General features: G+C 55.2%; 1 protein-coding gene across 1 annotated transcript in view; it reads right to left on the bottom strand.

The window, feature by feature from the left end:
• CDH23 (cadherin-related 23) overlaps nt 1-19,296 on the bottom strand; it is a 413,720-nt gene that overhangs the window by 280,186 nt on the left and 114,238 nt on the right. Inside the window, exons 6-7 of the mRNA XM_015562107.1 lie at nt 8,735-8,929; nt 5,078-5,206 (exon numbers count right to left, since the gene is read on the bottom strand). Coding sequence (XP_015417593.1) covers nt 5,078-5,206; nt 8,735-8,929 — 324 coding nt within the window. The remainder of the gene's footprint in view (nt 1-5,077; nt 5,207-8,734; nt 8,930-19,296) is intronic.

Below are 19,296 nucleotides of genomic sequence, written 5' to 3'. Positions count from 1 at the left end.
GAGGGACTGTGGGGTTTGGGGGCGTGGGCATTGCTGGCCTGTGCAAAGAGGAGACTTAGTGGATGAAGAACCCTCAGTCCTCATAGCTGTGCGGGGACCTTCCCCGAGGCCGCTCCTGCACTGGCCGCCTGGCAACCTGGGTGGCAGGGCTCAGAGGGGTCTAGCAGGCAACCCGGCACCGGGCAGCAAGGAGGCTGGCTCCCCAGGCAGAGCCACACCTGAGCTTCTACAGAGTCAGATCTAAAAGGCTCCTGACAAAGTTTGGGATTTCATCTCTTTTTGGGTAACTAAATCCATTTTTAATAAAACTCTGAGCTTTTAATACAAGTGCAGCCACAAGGACTGGCAATGTTATGAGAAGGTATTAACAGGGAGGAATGGGGGCTCTTGGGAACCCACGAATCTTGTTTCAGATTATATTTTCAATATACTGAAACTTATTTCCAAAGACGAGGAGCTGGAGAAGGAGGCCTCCGCCTGACCCAGACTGGGCCCCTCCCTGGAGGTGCACCAGCGTGTGGCAAGGAGAGCAGGTGGGCAGGCTCAGGAGGGCTGGAGGTGGGGCTCACCCTGGCATGGGCTTCTTCTCCTTCCAGGAACCCACGCTGTGAGGAGGAGGCCCCTTGGGAGTCCCCCAGAAAGGCTGAAGGTACACGGGCCTATGGAGTCCCAACTCCTTGTGGTGGGAAGAGCAGTACAGCAAGAGGGTTAAGGTTTAACTCTATGGCCAGACTGCCTGGGCTTGAATCCTTTGAGTTACTTTACCTCTCGCTGCCTTGTTCTCCCCATCTGTAAAATGGGTATAATACCAGTTCCCCACCCCCTCAGCAAATGACACATGTAAGGCACTTGGAAGAGAGCCTGGTCCACAGCAAATGCTATAAAAGTGCCTGTTGCTACTCACCGGGGCCGGAACCGCTGTGAGCATCCTATGCAAGCTGAGGTGCTCTCCCCTGAATGCATGTGCCGTTCCAAACAATGTTAGCAAATTCAGACTTCCCAGCACCTACACTAGTAATCCCCACCCTAGAGGTAAGGCGTTTTCTGAGGGAGAGCTAATATTTGGGGAGCACCTACTATGTGCCAAGCACGATGCTGGGCGCCCAACACAGGCTCTCCACCTTTTCCTCACAGCCTCCACAGTCAGGGTCCACCTGAGGGAACGGGCTCTGAGGCTCAGGGATTGCTTGAAGTCACAGGTGGGTGAGCGTGCCTGGAGCGTGCAGGGCAGTGTTGGGGTGGGCCTGGGTGGGTGTGCCAAGGCAAGGGGTGGGTGAGGGCTGAGAGGCAGCCTCACTCACCCCCCCGCCCCCCATGAGGCCTGCTACCAGTAGGGTCATCCGGGCAAAGGCCAGGAAAGCTGAGACTTCTCCAGAAGGAATGTGTGGCTCCCTGCTCTCCGAAGCCTGCCTCCTTCCAGAGACGCGGGCCAGGGGGCAGCTGAAGCCAGCACCGGGCTCTGCCTGCCTCCATCCTCGTCCACCTCCCTCTCTCCCTTCCCCTTCCCTCCCCTCCCCTCCCCCCGTTTCACGACAGGATTAAGGACCTGGAAGGGGGAGTCTCTCAGGAGGGGGAGGTGCCCTTGGGGGGAGCCCGGTGGGGGCTGAGGGGACTTCCGACCAGAGCTGCCACAGCAGATTCTGAGGCAGAAAATCCTATTTCTCAGTTCTTAATTCCAGTCAATTCCAGTCAAAGGGCTGATAGGCATCGGCCGGCAGTAATTTGTGCAGTTTATCCGCTCTTTTCACCTTCTATCGGTCCTTCACTGACGGGCAGGCTGACATGCCGCTGCTCGAGTGAGGAAATTAAAATTTGATGCAATAATCCCAAATAAGAAGGATTTTATTAGGTAATATATACACTTTAGATGAGGCATGCTGGCCTGATACTGTGATAGAGAGAGGCATACATGCTGGGAGCCGCAGATAAAGAGGGAGAGTGGGCTGGGGTCCGAATGGAGGCCCCGGCCAGCAGAGGCGAGCAGGGCTGGGAATGGGGCCGCCTGGGTCCCTCACCCGGAGGCTGAGCAGGCCCGGCCTGGGGTGTTCTGCGTTCAATCCGGGCTCCACACTGTAAAGGCACGTGGAGGGCCTGGATCAAGGCACAGAAACCAACTAGAAGCCTGGAAAATCAGGCTCGGGTGTGCGGGAATCGGCCTATAGCAGAACAGCCGTGCAGGGGGCTGGGCGCTGGAGGGCTCCTTCCACGTGGGGGACAGGGAGGAGAGGCAGAGGCGTGGACGCAGAGATGGCTCGGTGGCCCCAAACCCACAGGAAGGAAGGCTTCAGTGTCCTCCTGGGGACAAAGGGACAACCTAGCAAGGCAGAGAGATCTCCAGATCCCTGCACCCGAGAGAGAACACATCAGATGTAAGAAACCGAGCATCAGGAGAGAGGCGCTAAGGGGAGTAGGTGTCCCCGTTTGCCGGACCTGAGGGTCACCCTAGCACAGTGATGGCGAACCTATGACATGCGTGTCAGAGGTGACACGCAAACTCGGTTTTTTTGGTTGATTTTTCTTTGTTAAATGGCATTTAAATATATAAAACAAATATCAAAAATATAAGTCTTTGTTTTACTATGGTTGCAAATATCAAAAAATTTCTATATGTGACACGGCACCAGAGTTAAGTTAGGGTTTTTCAAAATGCTGACACGCCGAGCTCAAAAGGTTCGCCATCACTGCCCTAGCAGGAGCCTGTGGGATTATCTGGAGAGGAGAGGGTGTGGCTTAGCACAGGGCCCCCCACACAGGAAGGGCTTAATAAACATCTAGTTTATTAATAAAAGTGTGAAACATAGAGTGAATAAATGGATAAACTCAGAAATCTGCAGATCTGAAACAATATTAATATTACTTGGCTACGATATAGGGATGACAGAACAAAGCACACTGAAGGGTCTCAGAGGACCCGCATTGTCAACACCCTTCCTACTGGCTATCGGGGCTCTGAGCTGAAGCTGAGGCTGGTACCCCCAGCCCAATCCAACTTCTGTACCCGAGGACTGGCTGACTCATAACCACCGGACTGACCGCCTGCAGTGCTGGTGCCTGCGCGGCACCTGCTGGGTGCTCTACCCGTGTGCTAAGCCCTCAGGGAGAGGGGCACTGTGGACATGACTGGCCCGTCTCCCACGAGGAAGCAGTCTGGAGACTGGTGATGTGGCCAAGGCGAGTGCATGGCTGTGCAGGGACCTTCTCCAAGTTCCTCTGGCTGCCCAGCCACCATCACATCCTCACTTCAATCAACAGGTGGTTCTACCCATCTTCTCTGCATTTGGTCCTGGGCACGATGCCCTGGGAGACCCACAGGAAGCTTGTGACAAGCTCCAGAGACTCGGGTATTTTGATCCCTGGGGGCTGTAACGCCACCCACTTGCACATCAGTGAACATTACAGGTGTGACTATACTTTAGTGGTAAATTAGGCAGCACAGGGAGTCAATTCCACCAGAGCTGAGGGGAGAGGGATGGCTATGTCTGTGGGCCAGTGAGGATGAAGCCAGGAAAAAAAAATTTAACAAAGGTGGTCAGTGAGCTGAAAACCAACAGATGGTCTCTCACATGAAGGGTGATGACTGGGGTGAGGGGGCTGGTATGACCCTTCACTCATTCGCTCATTCATTCATCCATCCATTCATTCCTGAGCATCCACGTTGTGCGATGCCCACAGCAGACCCACACCCTGCTGAGGTGTACTGTAAGTCCATCCGAGGAGCAGAGGCGGAGCAGACTGTTTAGGGTCATGAGAATTAAGACGGGGTGTCCGGGGCAGAGGGCAGGTGGGAGGGCCTGCCTCCTGAAAGGTCAGGGAAAGCCCCTGGCTGAGAAGACGTGAGCTTAGCAAAGATGTCTTAGAGGAGACAGCCTTCAGGCTCAAAGGCTGGAGCCTCTGCTTCCATGGACCACCACGGAGAAGGCTGTGGTAGAGGCACCGAGACGCCCCCTCCACCCTCTAAAGCGGCTCAGACACCCTCTGTAGGAGGCCAGAAAGGGTCTTGTTTGTTGGACCCTTCAGTCCATATCTGGGCCCAAGAAGGAGGTGGCTACCCCTGCACCCCCAGAGGCTGAAGCACAGTGCGATCGTCGGGCCAGGCCGAGTCTCCGAACTGCAGGTCAGGCTACCTGGCCTGTGGTGGCCCAGGGGCGCGGTCTGCAGCCACGTCAAGGGAGGCCCGCCTCCCGCGTGCCCAATGCTGAGCGCCTGTGCGGATGTGCAGGCGGGGCCCTGAGCATCCACCTGTATGTCCTTCCTCAAAGCCCATGGAGCCCTCTCAAAAGGAAGGGTGGGTTTTTCTTCCCACAGGAGCTGCTCCCCAAGCTGCATGTCCGAGGATTCATCTGCCCAGAGGAGCTGCCTTTTCCTAATTCATCAGCCCACAGGGGGTGTCTTGCCCAGTTTGCACAAAAGCACAGATGGCTACCAGGCGAAGGGTGCTGTCACTGCTCGCCTGGCCCACAGCTGAGCGGGCACAGGCGTGTGTTTTGCTCTTAAAGATACCCAGTCACAGTGGACTGAACCAGGGGAGGCACGTGGCCCCAGGGCAGGCTGGTTGGTGATCTATGGAGACCTGGTGACATGGCACACAACCCCGAGCACAGCTAATCAGGTGTCTCCTGAAATCCTGGGCTTGAGAAACCTGCAGCCTGAGCCGCTGGGAGGGGCGGCTGGAGCAGCGAGCTCTCGGGGAAGAGCCACGTCTGAGAGGGCCTGCAAGCAGAGGGCACGCTGCCGCCATCTCTGAGCAGTGTCCATGGGCAAGAGACGTGGATGGACCCATTGGCCTTGAGAGATAAGACTGAGCCACACTGGTGTTTCCGGGAGCCTGGCTGAGTCCAAAGCTGCTCCCAGCCCAGGCTGGGCTTTCCAAAGGTGTCCCATCACCCACATACATCTTTCTGCACTGCCCCCCTTCACTTTCCCTAGCAAGTCTTTGTTCTTTGCCGCTCAGAGCCCCTGGGGGTGAGGTGAGGTGGGGGTGTTGTGTGAAGAGGGAGGGAGTTGGGTTTTCACTCATAGGGATGGGGGGGAGCAGGAAAGCCAAGGAGGAACCTGTCCCACCGGGCAGGAGTCTCACCGGAGGAGAGTGCTCATAGATGTTGGTGCTGTAGGGCAGGTTGATGAAGATGGGGTCCATGTCCTGGACGTCTGTGATGATGATGGCCAAGTTGGCCAGGGTGGACAGAGGCCGGGTCTTGTCTTGATCCTAAGAAGACAAAAATGCACAGCCTTAAGTGAAGTGATGTTGTGGACAGGCACACATGCACACAGTACACACACGTGCACACATGACATTCACGTGCACAAACATGTGTGCAGACGAGCACACATGTGCTCCTGCACTCCCACAGGGATGTGGAAGTTCAAGAACTCAAGAACCCACACTGATCTCTGACCTGTGCAGGAAGACACAAACACCCTTCCTCCCCCCGAGCCCAGTGAAAGGTGGTTAACCCAATGTCGCAAACAGGCTGGAGCAGAACTCGGTCTCCTGCCCTCAGCCCAGCCTGGGCCTGACCCCCCTGGATATCTGGTGGGTGGGACAACTGGCTTGGGGTTCACCCAGGGGGGCACTGCTCCTTTCCATGCCCACTTTCTGCCCCCTCTAATCCCCGAGCATCAACATCAAGGGAATGACTAGGATGGGGGTTCTTAGAAGAAAGGCCCTTGGACCCCAGAGGGGCTGCTCTGGGACCTGCATCCCTACTCTGCATTCTGGTTTACTGATCAAGTTATGTTTCCAGTTGAACCAGTAGGGGGAGCTCCAGGGCCTGTGACATTGGGGGACTCCCAGGAAGGAATCCCAGGAGGTCACAGGCCATCCCCCTGTAGCCAGAAAGGCAATGTTTATACCCTCCTAGTTAGATGGAAATGTAGTCCTGTGAATGCTCACCAAGAAAGAAAACCTGAAACCCCTATTTTATTACCCTAAAATACACAGCCCACTTCAATAGCCCACTACTATTGAATAACAATAGTTAACAAGAATAGCAGCTGCACGCTGAATACAGATTATATACCAGGCGCTGTGCGAACACCGCACTTGCTTTTGTGGGTGTTATGTGTGTCTTAGCCAGTTGCGTTTACAAAGACTCAGAAAGGTTATGTAACTTGTCCGGAGTCACACAGCTGGTAAGTGTGTACCCAGGACTCAAACTCAGGTCCTTTTGACATAAAACTCTGCCCTTCACTCTCTTGATGTGGGACCTTAACATAAGCTCAGTCCCTGACTTGCTGGGTCACCTTGAGTAAGTCCTTGCCCCTCTTGGAGCCTCCGTTTCCTTTTCTGTGAGATGAAATGGCCTCTATGGACCCTTGGGCTTGTAAATTCTCTGGTCTGGGAATTGGGGAGCAACTGTCCTGGGCTTAGACTTGCCTTGGTTTGTCAGGGGTGACCTGAACACACATGGCATTCCCCACATCGCAAACCTAGTGCCTGCTCCTGCCCTCCCTGACGGAGCTGGGGAGCCTTAGGAAGGAAGGGCTGGTTGTTTTCAGAGTCCTCAGGGGCAGCCAAGGAGAGCAGAGGGCCTTTGGGGACGAAGAGTGTAGCAATGGAGGGGAGTCTGGAGGCAGGAGGAGCTGGGCAGAGGGACCACGGGGAGACAGCTTCCCAGGCTCCAGGACCACGGTGTCCACAGCCTAGGCTTGGGGACTGGCCATGGTGAGAGCTCCCAGCCAGGACCCGAATGGCCACCAGGCAGACACGGCCAGAGGAGGAGGCCTGGCAGGAGGCCCCTTGACCTCTTGGACAGGGGCTGCCAGTGGTTCTGATCTGCCCTTACCAGGCTTTTGCTGGCAGCTGGCTTCGTCTACCCTGGCACCTGCCCTCCCCATCCCACACTGTAGCTTCAGTCTTGCTCCTGCCACAGATGCCCACGTCCAGCCCACACTGGACTCCATGGCTGGAGACAGGGAGTGGGCATAGCTGGCAGGGCAGGCACCTGCCCAGGCTCCCAGCTGTCACTCTGGGCCTTCGGCTCTCGAGCTTGGCCACCTTGGTACCACCCAGTGGTGGCTGGAACCCACCCTGCTCCCTGCAATGCCACATAGGAGAATCTCCTTGGGGAAATGCCCAGCAGCCAAGGGCACAGCACCAGCCCCAAGAGGTATCTGTGAATGGGAGGTGGCGCGTGGGTGTGGGGTGGAGGGAGCCATCAATACCAAAGGGAGTCCTGCGCCCCTCCTGCTCTCCCACGTCAAGGCCTGATTGCTGGGAGATTAGCAGCAATTTAACTGTATTCACCAGCCCAGCTTGAGAGGCCCCGCCACCCAGACTCACGCCTGTGCCCAGCTCCGTTCTCTCCCCCACCTGCACGGAGCCATTTATACGGTGGATGGAAATGATCGCAGAAGGACAATCTCATAGTGAGAAGAGAGCAAGCATCTGTGTGTTTCTGGGCCCAGGGGTGGACAAATGGGGAGTGGTAGGAGGGGACCACCCATGTGTGGGTGCAAGGGAGTGCGGGAGGGGGCAGGTGGGTGCAGAAAGCGGCTTTTGGCCTTGCTAGTGCTCCAACCTCGTAAGTCAGCTTTGCAAATACCAGCACACACCTCCTCCCTGACAGCTAACACTTAACCGGGGAGAAGGAAGGACGAGGGTGTTGTCTGCAGTGGCCTCTCCAGGGGCTGTTGCATCTTGACCAAGCCTCGGGGAACCTCATCTCTCAAAATCAGGTCCTCGATCCATCTAGTGGGTCTTTCCCAGAGATCTGGGCTCTGTGACCGGCCATGTGGAGCGCACCCTGCTACTGACAGCCCCCACTACAGCGACATAGATCCAGGGGCTAGATGCTGTGTGTCAGGCAAATGGGTCCTGGAGGGTCAAGAGGGACCCCGGTGATTTGTTCCACTCTTGGCCTGAGCTTTGTAAAAAAGTCTGCTCTCCTTGCTACCAGCTGAAGGCTCCAGCTGTACCCGGAGGTGGTAGCCGGGGGCGGGAAAGAGGAGAGTAGAGGGCAGGACTATTTAGGGTATAGCGTGCCTGTCCCCAGGGCCGTGGCAAACAGCGGGCGACAAAGGAAAATGACTGAAGTTCTGGAGACAGAGACTCTGTCGTGGGCGCTGGACTGGGCGTCAGACAACCTGGTTTTGGGTTCTCATTCCTCCACTACTCCTAGGCTATGAGTCGCAACAGTGTGAGTCCCAAAATGGGATAATTATTTCTCTCCTGCCCCAACTCTCCTGACACACTCATCCTGGAACTCCCAGGGCCCAGCTTGGTGCTTGGCACAGATGGGTGCCCCCTACTGTGTGAGTGTCATCACTCTAGGGAAGTGGCCAGGCCCCTCCCTCTGTCTCCGGTGTGCTGGGTGGTGTCAGGACACAGCTGGGGTCACACCTCTGTCTTGTGTCCCACGGTGAGAGGCCACCCTGCACCATGAGTGTCCTGTGGGGTCACCAATGCAGGTGCTGGAGCCCCGCGGCCGGGAGACTGCGGACAAGTCACCGAATGGCTTCTGTACCTCAGTTTCCTCATCTGTAAACTGGGTCTCTTTATAATGCTTACGACACAGGGCTCTTGTGGGATTTAGTGAAGACAATCCATTGAGTGCTCAGCACAGTACGAGGGACATAGCACGGACCCTCAGCAACACGCGCTGCCATGATAATGACCATCACCGGCATCACTATTCCAGAGTCTGGAGTCGCAGGCTCTAGGTTGATGCTCTGCCACCCCCTTCACGGCTGGGAAGAGGCCATATCTGGTTGTGGGGCCCCGGCACGGACTCACCGTGGCGTTGACGGTGAGCTGGTAGGCCTGCGTCGTCTCGTAGTCCAGCTCCTGGATCACCGTGACGATGCCGCGGGCACTGTCGATGGCGAAGAACGGGGAGGGGGGCTGGAAGGAGTAGAGGACGCTGCCGCCGGCACCCAGGTCGGGGTCTGTGGCGTTCACGATGAAGATGGGCGTCCCCACCGGTGTGTCCTGGGGTGAAGCAAAGCAAACAAAAGGGTGAGTGGAGCTCGGAGCAGCTGCCTCCACCGCAGACTATCCCCCCAAAGCCCATCAGCCACGGCCCTCCAGCCAACCAGACCGCGGCCTTGTCGTTTTTATTCTAGGAGGGTTCGGAGGAACTTAAAATGCTGTATCTCTTTTCCCCCTTTTTTGATGGCCTCCTGGTGGCTGTAACGGGCCAGTTCCAAAGATGATCTGCTCATCCTGGAGTTCTGGATGAGAGCCTTTCGGTCCCAGCCCCTGCTTCTGGGCAGTTTCGCTTCCTCTGTTGAGTGCACCCCGGCCGCCCAGGCCTCAGGTCCAGAGTCCGCGTGTCAGGAGGTTTCAAGGGCAGGGAGTGGGGAGGTGTGCGCTCCGGGCATGTGCCGGGGGCCCTGGGGGCTTTGCCTGGCACCACAGAGGTTACCCGGCTTGCCCTGGGGTGGGGCACACACCTGCCACCCCTAGGCCAGGGCAGCCTGCCACCAGAGGGGCCCACAAGGCCTGCTCAAATCTCATCACGTCTGGGAGCCCCCACGTCCTGGGAGCCCCCACGTCCTGGGAGCCCCCATGTCTGGGAGCCCCCACGTCCTGGGAGCCCCCACGTCTGGGAGCCCCCACGTCCTGGGAGCCCCCACGTCTGGGAGCCTCCACGTCCTGGGAGCCTCCACGTCTGGGAGCCCCCACGTCTGGGAGCCCCCACGTCCTGGGAGCCCCCACGTCCTGGGAGCCCCCACGTCTGGGAGCCTCCACGTCTGGGAGCCTTCTGTGATTCCCGCTGCCACTCTGTGTGTAGAGACCCCTGCCCCTTTCTGACTTGGGGTCTCTGGTTAAATGCAACTTCCTCATGGAGACTTTCCAGACCCCTAAGGCAGGGCAGCCCCACTCAGCCCCACCCGGGTCACTGTTTATGCTCAGGGTCCCGCAGCACCCTGGGATTCTCTGTCCCCCACACTTCTATCATTGCACAGTGAGTGTCTGTCTTCCCTCAGAGCCCATGTGCTCCACGAAAGCCACGGGGCATTGCCTTGCCTAGCACGGTGCCGGGCATGTGTCCGATGTTCAGTAAACGTCCCTGAAGAATACACGAAGGAGCCTCCATGACAGCACTGAGCACACTATATTACGAGTATCTGTTTGCACCCACTGGCTTTCACCACGGCAGTGCCCGCCACAAGGCGTGGCTGGTAGGCCGTGCCTGCTGACTGTTGGGTGAGTTAATTTATTCATAATTTCGTGAGCTCTGGGCACATCTGAGGACAGGCAATCTAACGAGGCCCTTCACAGAGACAAAAAGGTAAAAATCTCTGCTCCCGCTAAAGATAGCTATAGGCCAGGTCATGTGCTGGGACTGCACCTGCCAGCTCTGTGGACAAGCAGCCTTCGAGGTGGGAGCCACTATCCTGTTTTTGAAAAGAAGCTGAGGTCTGGAGAGGTTACATAGTTTGCCCAGGGCACAGAGCTAGGCAGTGGGAGGCCTTCAGTCCAGGTCTAGCCCATGATCTCAAGCCCTATGCGAAACACTTTGAAAATACTGATGGCAGCCCCTTCCCTAACGCTTCCGTGGGGTGCCAGAGATGACTGCCAGCGTGGGTGGCTCCTCCCAGACAGGAAGGTGGGACTGGCTGTAAGCTCGCCGAGGGTGGACACCATACTTCTGGTCCTCTTGTGCTCTGTTTACACTGGGACAGAGACGGGTCCCTCCTGACACCTGCGGGCTCTTTTCAAGAAGAGCAACCACTTCGCTGCCCCTCTCCCTGCTGCCGGCCGTGACCTGGGCCCTGCGTCACTGCTGTGAGCAGCTTCTTTCTTTGGGGACCAGGCTTGGGCATGCCAACAGCCCTTCCCCAGAACGACCTGCCTGAGAAAAGGGTGTCCTTAATAAGGTCTCCGGTCAGGCTGGAAAGGACCCCCAGGGGAAACACCATGGCGCTCCCACTGTTTCTAACCCACGATTCTGTCCATCACCAGGCAAGTGTCAGGCTCAATGGCCGGGCTTAGCACCTGTCCTCCCCCACCCAGCACTGAGGACAGAGGCAGACGGGAGACCCCTCTCCCCACGGCACCCATGACTCCCCAGCGCCCTGTGCGTAGAACGCAGGCCCTCGCGGTCTGGGCCTGTCTCCTTCACATTTTACTTCCTGGCAGGTATGGCTCCTTGGCCTCTTCGCTAAGATCATGCGCAGCATCTTAGCAGTTTAATAGTTCCTGGCAGGTAGAGTGTACTTCTCAAACCCAGCGGCTCCCTCACACGCCTGGGTTCCTGAACCTGCCTTTCTTTGCTCAGTCTGCCCTGCCCAGCTCCGTGGCTTGGAAAACAGACGCTCTCCTTCCCTCAGAAATAGAATCAAGTGTGCAAGGGGCAGAGCAGACGAGTGCTGGGATTTCAGGGGTGGACAGACTTCGGTTGGACCCGAGCCTTGCCGAGTGTCTTTGGGCCGGTTTCTTAATGTCCCTGACCCTCAATCCCCTCTCTGTACACTGAGGTTAATAAGATGTCATAGGGTTCACATGAAGAAGAGTACAGGAAGTCATGAGTGTAAACTTCCCAGCATCTAATAAGGGCTTCGAAGATGGCAGTTGTGATCTTATTGCCGGACACCGTCTAGAAGACTGCGGACGAGCACCTTCAAGGGCAGGGCAGGGCAGGGAGGTGCCCAGAAGCACTATGCATTTTAATGACACTGCGCTGAGCATTCCTTGTCTGCACCCCCAGACCCACTGAGTACCCTGTTCTGCCTCTACCTCCCCCTCCATTTGCCCACACTGGGGTGACCTCATTGCATCCCCAGGCTCCCTTGCTGGCTAGCTTCTGCCAAAGGGGGGTGCTGGTAAGAGCTCAGAGTTTGGGGAGGCAACAAGAAGAGAAACAGGTTGGGGTGTTACTTCCCCACTCCCCCCAGCTCCAGCCCCACAGCCCCGCAGCCCCTCCTTCCTGGCCCAGCTGTAAGTGGCCTCTGGCAGCACTAAGCCCTTCCCTCCCCCACTCAGCCCCAGGGTTAGTGAGAGCTTCCCTCTGCAGCTAAGTCTCTGGTACCTCAGCATCTCTTAGTGGCCCTTAGCCACATCCACTCCTCCCCTGAGCCCCCAGCTGCAGTCTCTTCACTGAAATGCCTTTGTTGGAACTATTTGGGATGAACTATTCCCAGGGGGACCCTGATGGGACACTTCTGACACGCCCCCCACAGAGCCACCCCCAGAGGAGAGACACGGCTCCACTCCAGAGAGAATGTCAGCTGTCCAGCCTGCTGCCCCAGGGAGGAGAGGACATTTCACCTGTCCGTCCGGCATGGTCTCTGCAAAGGGTCTCAGAGATCTGATGAGAAGATTTAAGAGCAAGAGCCAAGAAGATAGAGGAGAAGAAAAGGGATGGTCCTGTGTCTGACCTTCTTGGCTTTTATGTTTCATGCCCTGCAGTGGAAACCCATTTAATTTCTGCATAACTTAGAAAAGGTTTTAAATAGGCCTGGCAAAGAGCCATCGTGTTCTTAGAAGGGACGGGCCATTGGAGAGAGGAGAATGCTGACTTCCTGCATTTCAGGTCCCGGGCGCCATGCTCTGTTAGGGAAATGAGGTGTGAGGGGACAGCCATCCATCAGCAGGTGCACCGCGGCTCCTCCGAGCACCCAGCTGCTGTTCCATGGCGATGTGCAGATGTGCTCACAGGTCCACGCAAGCAGATTTCCGCTGTGGCGCCAGGTGCGGCCGGTTTCCAAGCTCACCCCAGGCAGTGAGACTTGGTGGCTCGGAGCGTGGACGCCAAGTTTGAGTCCCAGCCTTTCCACTTACTTGCCGGAGCCCTCAGACATAGGCTGTTAAACTGACTCATTGGGCCTCAGTGTCCTCACATAAAGGAACATGTGAAAGTGGAGCTGATAACAGTACCTACCGTGTAGGCTTGAGAGAAAGATTACATGAGATAAGGGGGAGCGGGGGAAGCTCGCCGAGCCAGGTTCATAACAATATTGAGCGATACTCCATAAGTGGTCGTTGTAATTATTATTATGGTAATAAAATACCATCACGGGCAGCCTGAGACGAGCCCTGTTTAACCCCTTCCCCAACACTTTTTTTGTTAAAAACGTTTCTTTTTCAGACTAATTTTTTTTATTTTGGTTCTATATAGTATTTTTGATGCTGGTTATGAAAACAGTTTGTAATTATTTTTTCTTACCATTTTTGTGGTTAAGAATAGTATTTCCTCAGAAAGTTTCTAGATGAAATTATTTAGAATGGTACGTATGTAGCTGGTTTTTGAAGGTAAAGTTTTAGACGAGTATACTCGTCGACGACTGAAAAAAGAACATTTTGTGAAAACGTGTATACACGTTTCTGCCGGGGAAGGGGTTAAAGAGGGTATTAGAAACTGTAAACAGTCAGTCTCTTCATCATGAACGGAGACAAACGGGCATTTGAACATTCAGAAAGAGAACATTTCTGTTGACTGCCTCACGGTTGCTGCAGACAGGGTCAGAGTGGGAGAGCCTCTGGAGACCCTCCCACATGGGTTTGGGGAGCCTGTGGGAGGAGAGGTGGGATCTGAGCAGGGGTGGGCGGGGCACCTGGAGGCCAAGGAAGCTGCTGAACACAGAGGCAGGGCCTGGCCAGGCCCCTCCCAGGGAAGGCTTGAATGTGAGAGCTGGCAGGAATCTTGGGGAATATCCAGTCCAGCCTCCCCATTTTACAGATGGAAAAAGTGAGGGGACGTGCCTTGCACTGAGTCTCACAGGTGGTTAACAGCAGACCTGTGCCTGGAAATCAGGGCTTTGACTCCTATACAGTGTTTTGTCACCTCCCCCAGAGACGCCAACCACCCCTCCCCTCTCACCCTCCTTCCAAGTAAAGGTGCTCTTTACACCCACAGCTCTCTCTGCTCCAGGGGAGGGACCTAGGCAGCCATGTCTATACCAAGTGACTTCAGACCCAGGTACATCTGCTTGGTCCAGGGGTGACCACCTGACTCTAACAGCCCAAGCGGATGGGGTGTTGGAAGTGAAATCAACGTTCTGTGGGCGCCTGGAAAAGCAGCTTCTTGCTGTCTGGTTGGGGCTGGTGTGGGCGCCATGACAGGTCGAAGCCACGCAGAAGCCACAGGTTGTAGGTGGCAGAAGTCACGGGCAGGCAGAGGAAGCCCATCTTGGAAAGAATGGGCACATGAGGGAGAAAGGCAGAGATGAGGGGCTCTGGGCGCCCCCTGACTGGTTTTCATAGGCCCTGGCTGTGGTGCTGACACCCCATCTATTCTGTCCTTCCTGTGTGGGTACCCCCTTTGCCCACACTGACTTCCCCAGGCCCCTAAATGCATCCAGCCCCAGGCAAGGCGTCCTCATTCCTGCAGCTCTGCCCCAGGCTCTCCCTTATCCTCACCAGCTGGGACTTCCTCCCTTTCATGCCCAAGGCTGGGCCACAGAAAGCAAAGCTCCTGGCCACAGAGCCTACTGTGGAGGGCGTTGGGCAGTGATGGCGAACCTTTTGAGCTCCGCGTGTCAGCATTTTGAAAAACCCTAACTTAACTCCGGTGCCATGTCACATATAGAAAATTTTTGATATTTGCAACCATAGTAAAGCAAAGATTTATATTTTTGATATTTATTTTATATATTTAAATGCCATGTAACAAAGAAAAATCAACCAAAAAAAATGAGTTCGCGTGTCACCTCTGACACGCGTGTCATAGGTTCGCCATCACTGACTGGCATAGGAGGTAATAATGGGGGAAGAAGAAAGCGGCCTGGATGAGTGAGTGCCGGCTCCTTCTTCCTTTTAAGTGTCTCTTTTAACACGCAAATCCACGCAGGCCCCTGCGATGACCAGCATGCCTGTGGGTGGCAGGGGTGGGCAGGGGACAGCTTGATCATGGCCTGGAGGAGAGGTGCCCCAGAGAGCCACGCTCTGCCCACCTGGAGACCAGGAGGCCAGGGAGAAAGTGCCTCTATGGGGTCTGGGCTTGAGGTTCGGGGTCTACAGGACCATCACTAGGGTGGGCCTGGGCCAGGAGGCAGGGCCAAAGGCACATTTCAGCTGGGGGTAGGGCTGCCCCATCCTGGGACAACTCCTCTCTGCATATTCATTATGGAAACTGCTCCTGGGCCCACCTTCCTGTTGGACTGGAGCAGCTGGGCTTTGGAGAAAAGGCCCCAAGGGGGGTGATTACTTCTGCTTCTGAGGCAGGCCTCTCGGCCCACTGCCCTGCCCCAGCCCTGCTTCCCCGGCTCCTTCCCCCGGGCACCCCCGCCCAGTCCCGCCCACTCCCTCAGGGCTTCTGGGCCACTTCAGTGGAAATCTCCCAAAATGCACTGCTCATGCCTCCTGGGAGCCAGGGAGTGTGTTTAGGCCTGATCCCCTGCAAAACCCTTGCACCTGCCCAGCTGTCCCAGCAGCAAGGGGCCCGCTGCAGGCAGGAGGCAGACAGGAGGCAGGCAGGGCAGGCCCCTGCCTCTTCCAGGTCCCATTTAAGCTCCATGTCACTTCTGATGGGCCTGCTGTAAATGGGCCACCCCGTGCAATTCACAGACAAATAAATCTTTTCGCTACTCCTGGGGTGACAAGGGAATAGACTCTGGGAAAGTTCTGCCGTGCAAGGGATCTTGTTCGTTAATAATAATGATAAATAGCTCACTTCTCAATGCAGTGTGAGGTACATTACATGCAGGCTTCTACAGAGGTGGCTCGGGTGCTGACTGGAACATGTGCGTGGGGGGGGGGGGGTGCGAGCGCACTGAGGGAGAGAGAGGGGGCCAGACAGAGAGAGAGGCAACGAGGGAGGGTGGAGAAAACAGATGTGAAGAGAGTGTAAGGAGAGAGTGTAAAGAAGGGGAAGCGGGGAGGAGGGAGAAGGGATGGCAACAGGGTGAGAGGGGCGGACTGGGGGCCGAAGGGGAAGTGGGAATGAAGGGAAGAGAGTTCCTAGGAGAAAAGAGAAAGGAGGAAAGTCGAGGAGAAAGTGACCAACTTAAAGGGAAATAAGGAAATTACAGAGGCAAAGTTGTGAGCAAAGGAAAAGAAGTGTAAAACTGTGACGCAGAAAAAGGAAGGGAGGAGGGGAAAATGCAGCTGTACCCTCTCATCTTCTCCGTATAACCGCCCCCTTCCTCGCCCCGCCCCCCCAACTAGATGTATTCTGTACTTTTGACCAAACCTCAGCAACAGTTCCTCCATTTCCACTGTAGGTGCCATTCTAAAGGCAAATATTAATATTTATGAAATGCTGCTAGATGCTGCCACAGTCTTTAATATCTTATTATCACAGCCAATGGTCGGAACCGCCACTGGTGCTCACAGCTCCCACGTGGGATTTAAGCTCGGAATCGCCACCCGAACCCACGCCAGGGCCGGGACAGGGACCGCCATTCCTCCAGCGGCTTCTACTCCCGCCCGGCTCAGCCCACAGAGGGCAATGGCAGCGCCCATGCGGAGGAGACGGGCTGAGGTAAGTTCGAGTCCCCCAGGCCCTCACCGCCTCCTCACACACACACCACAGCCTGGGGAGGGCGCCTGTCCCGTCCTGCAGCTCAGTCCCGCGTGGAGGACCGTGAGGAAGGTGGAGGGGAGAGAGGAGTGTTGTGTCTTCTGAGGACACATCAAGTGCAGGGCAGAGAGGACGGGGGTGCCAACTTAAAGGGAAATAAGGAAATTACAGAGGCAAAGTTGTGAGCAAAGGAAAAGAAGTGTAAAACTGTGACGCAGAAAAAGGAAGGGAGGAGGGGAAAATGCAGCTGTACCCTCTCATCTTCTCCGTATAACCGCCCCCTTCCTCGCCCCGCCCCCCCAACTAGATGTATTCTGTACTTTTGACCAAACCTCAGCAACAGTTCCTCCATTTCCACTGTAGGTGCCATCTCTAAAGGCAATATTAATATTTATGAAATGCTGCTAGATGCTGCCACAGTCTTTAATATCTTATTATAAAGCCTGTTATAAAATGCATTCGTAATAAATTCCTGACAGATAGAGTTCTGACAGGGTGCAGGTGGCTCCGTGGATCCGAGCTAGGAGCGCACCCTCCCGGAACCCATGCTTGCTGCCCAGAGGCTGGGCTGCTGGGCTCTGAGGTAGGGGAGGGGAGGGGAGGGGATCAACCCTCCATGGTCAGCATTTTTATACATCTTATCTCATTACCTCATTTTTCCAGTTAGGGGAAATGGAAGCTCAGAGGAATGAACCAACTGGTCCAAAGTCACACAGCTTCTTAGTGCTGGGATCAGGATTCAAATTCAGCTCACCTCTGGCTGGGAATCCCAGAGATGAGGGTGGAGTGTGGGCTCAGGGCCCCTGCTCAAGTGGGGTTGATCCATTCACTTCCCTCTACGGAAGGGCTGGGGGCTACAGGGTGCCTGGGTTAGGGAAGAAAGGGTTTACGGGGAGCTTTGGCTCCCAAAAACTTTCAGAAGGAAGAGTGTATCTCAGAATTTGCGCATTTGCCCTGGGGATCAGATGCTTTGGTTTCGCTGAGTGCCAAAGCAGGCACCTCCTCACTGCAGACGCTGGAGGTGGGGCCCCCTGGGGGGCCTGGGGAGGGTGTCACCTCCTCAAGGGAAGTTTTAGAAGTTCTGGAGCATTCTGGCTCACGGGAGGAGAAATGGAATCCCTGAAGATGTGAGCGGTATTTTTTTCTTAACTAGGCGCTAAGGTGTATGTGGGCACCAGCTGAGAAGAGGGTACAAAGAGAGAAACAGTGCGGAAAAGAGAACCGGGAGAGGCAGGTCCCCATGGCGCCTCCATGGATGCGTCAGGTGGCCCCATTCTGTGGGGGAGGGGGCACAGCCGTGTGTGCACAAACCCTCACGTGTACATGCGTGCTCCAGCTCCTCTCTCTGTGGAGGTGTCAGGAAGAGATATCGCAACATCTCTTCTTTCGACCGGAGCTGCCCTCTCTCAGCTGATGTGTGCTGGGCTCTAAGTGGTGCTGGGTCTGCTCTGAGAGCCCAGGCAGGCTGCCGGGTGGAGGGGCCAGCTCCTGGGGCCCGCAGCACCTCCCCAGCTGTTCCACGCATCCTTGGAGCCAGCTCAGCACTCTCCCAATCCGAGTCCCTCCTCCTCTTCAGCTTCCAGCTGTGTCCTGCCCCTCTGAACCCCAGGAAGACTTTCATCATAGTGCTTACTAATGCCCCCATGACTTCCCGATGACTGCCAGTGTCCTCACCCCTGCTGAGCTCAGACTCGCCTCTCTCTCGATTCCCACTCTTCATCCCTCACCAGGGCCTGTCAACTTTTCCTTCCGCATTCCCCAAGTTATTCCCTTTCTCTGTCATTTACCTTGGCCACCTCTCTAGTCCTAACACTGCCACTTGCACCTAGAAGGCCTTCAATGAATGTCTCTACAGATCAGGACTTCCTGTTCAACATGGCAGATTGAGCGCATCCATTTACTTCTGTTTTTGTCCCAGCCCCTCACCAAATGACACCAAATGACAATATGGGAATTAAAAATGCATAAGTCCACAAGGGCAAAAAGAACAGGAGAAAAAATGACAACAAATGAGAAGTGTCAACAAAATCCTGGCAACGAAACAGATGGAACTGAAAACTGCCTTAGGAGAGAGGGGAAAGCCAATAGGCTGGGGTCTCAAAACCCCAGGAAGATCCGGAACTGGAGACACCAGGTGACACTGCAAAATGAAGACTGGCCGCAGATCTGTAAGAATGGTCAGACTCCCAGGTGCCCTCCCCAACTCTTACAGGAGACAGGAAGTTTACTTTCCGGAGGGGATGAGTTCATCAGACTCTGGACTCAGACTGGAAGGGGGACAAGGCACAGAAAAGAGGAGATTAAGTGAAAATCGGCAGCTCCCTTTTCCTCCCAGCCATGATCAGTCCTCTTTAAAACAGTCTCATGAAAACAGAGATAGGAAAACTGGCCCAAAAGGGAACACAAATACTAGCATGCTGGAATTCCCACAGAGAAATAGCCAATTCCTCACCTCATCGTCCACAATGAAGCCCACTGGTGAACAAGCAGTGTCCCACCCTGCCCTGCCCCAACTCACACAGCGAGCGTCCACGCAGCCACATGTGGGCTCGTTTTAAAATATGAACAGACAGCTAAGGGTCATGAGACATTTGAGAATAACCTCTAATATGAAAGACAGTGGTGGTAGTGGGAAGATAGTAAAAAGGAATAACAATAATAAATATCCTTAACATCCTTAGAGAGATAAGACATAGTATCTTTGAAATAAGAACATTCCAAGAGAGAAAAAAAAGAGCTATTAGAAAGGAAAAGCTCAACAGAAGAGTTGGAAGATAAAGTTAAAGAAATTTCTCGATAAAGAACAAAGATGCCGGCAGAGAGAAACTCCGGGAAGTTAATGCCGCTAAATACAATTGATTAATACGTCACAGAAACAACACGGACTTCA

The sequence above is a fragment of the Myotis davidii genome, unplaced genomic scaffold (assembly GCF_000327345.1).
Source record: "Myotis davidii unplaced genomic scaffold, ASM32734v1 scaffold134, whole genome shotgun sequence".
Taxonomy (NCBI): domain Eukaryota; kingdom Metazoa; phylum Chordata; class Mammalia; order Chiroptera; family Vespertilionidae; genus Myotis; species Myotis davidii.
Note: the sequence above shows the minus strand (reverse complement) of the source record. Positions and strands in the feature narration are given on the sequence as shown.